The sequence below is a fragment of the Phaethon lepturus genome, unplaced genomic scaffold (assembly GCF_000687285.1).
Source record: "Phaethon lepturus isolate BGI_N335 unplaced genomic scaffold, ASM68728v1 scaffold20950, whole genome shotgun sequence".
Taxonomy (NCBI): domain Eukaryota; kingdom Metazoa; phylum Chordata; class Aves; order Phaethontiformes; family Phaethontidae; genus Phaethon; species Phaethon lepturus.
In genome coordinates, this window is record NW_010511471.1 from 1 (window position 1) to 4,188 (window position 4,188).

At 55.8% G+C, this 4,188-nt stretch overlaps 1 protein-coding gene across 1 annotated transcript; it reads left to right on the forward strand.

Moving 5' to 3' along the window:
* The first annotated feature begins 6 nt into the window (after positions 1–6).
* On the forward strand, positions 7–816 carry PIGC (phosphatidylinositol glycan anchor biosynthesis, class C). Its single transcript, XM_010284132.1, has one exon. It carries the CDS (start codon positions 41–43, stop codon positions 710–712), a length of 672 nt encoding a protein of 223 aa, XP_010282434.1. The 5' UTR covers positions 7–40; the 3' UTR covers positions 713–816.
* Positions 817–4,188: the final 3,372 nt, after the last annotated feature.

Genomic DNA, 4,188 nt, shown 5'->3' on the forward strand with positions numbered 1-4,188 from the left:
GCTGTGCAGCGTCTGCGTCTTCGTCGTCACCTGGTGGTACATGGACGCCGGGATGCTGAGCCCGCAGGGGCTTTTCGGGACGGCCCTGGTCTCCTCCCTGCTCGGCTACGTCCTCTTCGATGCCGTGGACAGCGGGGCCGGGCGGCGGGAGAGCGGGCGGACGCGTTGGGCCGACCTGAAGAGCACGTTGGTGTTCGCCGCCTTCACCTACGGTTTCTCACCGGTCCTGAAGACCCTGACAGAGTCCATCAGCACGGACACCATCTACGCCATGTCGGCCCTCATGCTCCTCGGCCACCTCATCTTCTTTGACTACGGCGCCAACGCCGCCATCGTCTCCAGCACGCTGTCCCTCAACATGGCCATCTTTGCCTCAGTGTGCCTGGCCTCCCGCCTGCCTCGCTCCCTCCACGCCTTCGTTATGGTCACCTTCGCCATGCAGATCTTTGCCCTCTGGCCCATGCTGCAGAAGAAACTGAAAGCCCAGACACCCCGATGCTATGTCGGGGTGACGGTGCTCTTTGCGCTGGTGGCGCTGGCAGGGCTGGCCACCATCTCCAGCGTGGGCGCCGTGCTCTTCGCCTCACTGCTGCTTGCCATCTCCTGCCTCTGCCCTTACTGCCTCATCCGCCTTCAGCTGCTCAAGGACAACATCCACGGGCCATGGGATGAGGCTGAAATCAAGGAGGACCTCTCCAGGTTCCTCATGTAGGCTTGGCCTGGGGGGGGCCTCTGCTGTGAGCAGCACAAAGGCCCTTGCCAGGGGACAGCCCTGGGGGAACGTGACCAGCCCAATAAAGCCCCTCGCACAGCAGCAAGGACCACATCTGTGTGCGTTACCCTCAGCATCTGTTTCCAGACCTGACCTGCTTGGTTAGGCGAAGGGAGGAGCTGAACCCCGCAGACCGGCCGGCCCGTGCAGCAGCTCGGGGTGCAGGCAAGCAGAGCGGTGTGTGCTCCAGCCACGCAGACCCATATCTGCGTTTGAGGGCGATGCAGGGGGGTTGGGGGGGTGGTGGTGCATCCCCTGGGCAGAAATGCCATGTGGAAATGCACATCTGGCTGAGAAGTGCCCCACAGTGTGCCCCACAGCATGCCCATGGAGGTCCCCAGCCCCAGGGACCTCAGTGTGCAACAGGGACTGACGGGAAGGCTGGGGGGGGAAGGGGGCTGGGTGAGGGTCGCTGTGGGCAGGGCAGCAGCGCATGGGGCGGTGGGTACTGCTGGACCCACAGGACTGAGCACGAGGGTGCCTGGGATGGGTGCGGTGCAGAGCCCGGTTCACATGCACCCCACTGGTTGCTGATGCCGGAATAGCCTCACGATGCTGCCAGGCACCATGTTACTCTAAATCCTTTAGGAGAAGGAGGGTGTGAGGGGGCAAGACGCCTTCCTCCCCTCTCTAACACCCTCCCAGAGGTGGATCTGGCCTCGCCACAGGGCCAGACCCCGAGCCAGAGGGATGGAGCTCAGCACAGACCCCTGTGGGTGCAGCCACTGGCTAGGGCGAGATGCCAGGCTGCTGCGACAGCGGTGGGACGCAGTGAGGTCCCGTCTGGCGGCCGTCTGTCCAGCGGCCGTCTGTCCGGCACCGCACACACCGCAACAGAAGGCACTCCCAGCAAACAAGACCCGCAGGAGGCCAGGCCAGGACCAGCTGGCCCTGTTCTGGGAGGGCTTCCCCGGTGCTTTCCCTTTCCCTGCTCCCATCTTAGGACTGTCCCTCAGCAGTCCAGCCCTGCTCTGGCCACCCCGGGGAGCAGAGCCCACGCTGTGGGAGGGAAGCGATGCACACACCTGCTCCAGCCCCACCTCGCAGGGATGCATTTGGCATTACTTGGGTTGTTATGAAACTTTCTCATTTGGAAAGCCAATGCTGCAGAAGCGCAACTTTCTGCTTGATTTACCCCATCCTGTTGAGCACCAGCATCTCACCCCAGCAAGCGGGCGCTTGCCGTGCGCTCCTTGGGCTTTCTCGGAAATGAGCAACCCCCGGCGGAGTCCCCAACACCTCCAGTGCTTTGTTATGGCTCTCGCCAAGTGTTAAATGTTGCTGTTGTTGTCATGGTGATGACTACATCTCGTTTTGGTTTTAATTAGAGGAAACCTGTGGAAGTTTAGAGCCCGTGCTCCAGTCTCACAGGGAGCACAGAGTAGCCAGATGCTCACAGTCAAGATGACGGTTTTTTCTTCTTCAGAAAGAAGACTGTTTTTTACAAGGAGGTTTCCCAGAAAGCTGCTCAGCAAGCGGGGTGGCCCGTCTTGCACCGGGCTAACGCCATTGTAACGCTGCCATCCAAAGCCGATTCACAGAGTCCATCGGTAGGGCAAGGCTTGAGTATAAATCAAAAGTAAATCAAATGTAGCCTGCCTGGTGCCTGTTGTTAATGTGTGTCATGGTAGAGGCTACAAGAAAGCACAGTTTCTGCTGCACCCATTCCCCCAAGGAGAAGTATTTAAACAAAACCATACTCTTCCCAAATTCAGACTCTCAAAACCAGCTCTGGGTTAGGAAAAGTGCAAATGTCAACTACCCAGCCATCATGCCAGGTGGGAATGGGCACAGACTGCCACATTCACCTCAGCCACACCTGGAACCCAGTGGATCACCTAGGCAGATCCCTGGCCTTCAATGGATTCAGCAGGCCCCGTCCGCCCAGCTCCAGGCAGGATGCGTCTGGTCCAGCCTGGCCCAGGCAGTTTCATCCCTGCCCACAGCCCCAGGCCTCTCCGCTCTGCCCAGCTCCTTCCCTTCATCTCCTCCTTAGCCTCAGTCCTTGCCCAGAGATCCCATGGGGAAAGGCTTAGCCCTCCCCTTAGCTTCCCTGCACGGCTACCCTGCCCTTCCTAACCTGGAAGTCCAAAAATATAAAGACCAGTCCATGGCCTGGAAACACAAAGGGACTCTGAAGGAGCGAAGAGCGCAAGGGAGAGCCAGGGAGAGGAGAGAGAGATACAAAGGCCAGGTGGAGTTTCCCTGGGACTTGTCTGACCTTCCGCTGAGGACAGATGCTCTGCAATGCTGCTGAGCAGTAAAGTTATTTAAGATGCCGAATAAATGGCCTCTTGAGGTCAGAATATGCTCTATAGAACAAAAACTTGCCATAACTCTACGCCCGGCTCAGCAGTAAAGCTGGATGGATGCCCTTCGAGCATTCGCTACCTGAGAGTTCCAGTCTGTGTCTTCTCTGATGAAGCACATGATGAGACCAAAGAAATAGGTCCTCAGTTTGCATGCAACTGAATCATCAACAACCAACTCTGAAGAGTTAAATGCTATTTTGCATTACAAGGAAGTGCTGTTTCTTCCTCTTAAGTTTCCAAGTCCACTGAGATCAAGTACTTCACTGGGACATTTTCTTTAGATTTGAAGCTGGCCAAATGTGAGTAATTGTAAACTGGCCGGGGATAAGCCTTGCTCCTGGGGGAGCTGCTGACACGTGCCGTCTGGAATCTCCATCTACAGCCTCTGCTGCAGGCAAAGGCAAGCGTCAGCCGCCCGCACTGTGCTGTCAGGAGCACGTGTCCCTCCCCACGTGGGAGGCTGGGTCTGGGAAGCCTGGAAAAAAAAAAAAGAGTGAAGCTTTAGTCTTTGAAGGCAAGATCTTTATACCTCTTCAATTCCCACAGTAATCACTAAGCTTTTCTCAGCTTTGTGACATGAGAGGCAACAGCAACAACGTGAATGATCAGGAAACCAAAATAGGATTTTGGTTCTACCCCACCCATTGAAAAGCAGCCTAGGACACATAATGCCACCAGCTGGTGCAGCACCCTTAGCACCTCCACCTAGCCACAGGACGTGGACCATTGCAAGGTGGAAATAGCACAGACAAGGTTAAATGGCTTCTTCAAAAAGTCATCCTGTGAGTTCATGCTAAAGAACGTGCCAAGGTTTCCCAGCACACAAATACCCATGTCTTTTTCTATTTGGGAGATTTTAGGAATAGCTACCAGAAAACCATGAAATTCAGAGTGCTATTTCCAACAATATTATCAAATACTTCAGAAGAAGGTAAAGATCTCTGTCAAAGGTTTAAGACCATAAAACCACCCAAGAAAGAAGTTGGTGCTCTTACAGCCTGATGCATGGAGGTTGGCTGGCAGCTAGGAGGACAGCAGCAGCTCCTGGTGCTGTAGGTAAGGTCATACAAGTAAAATATCAGCCACCCTGTATTTGTTGTTGGT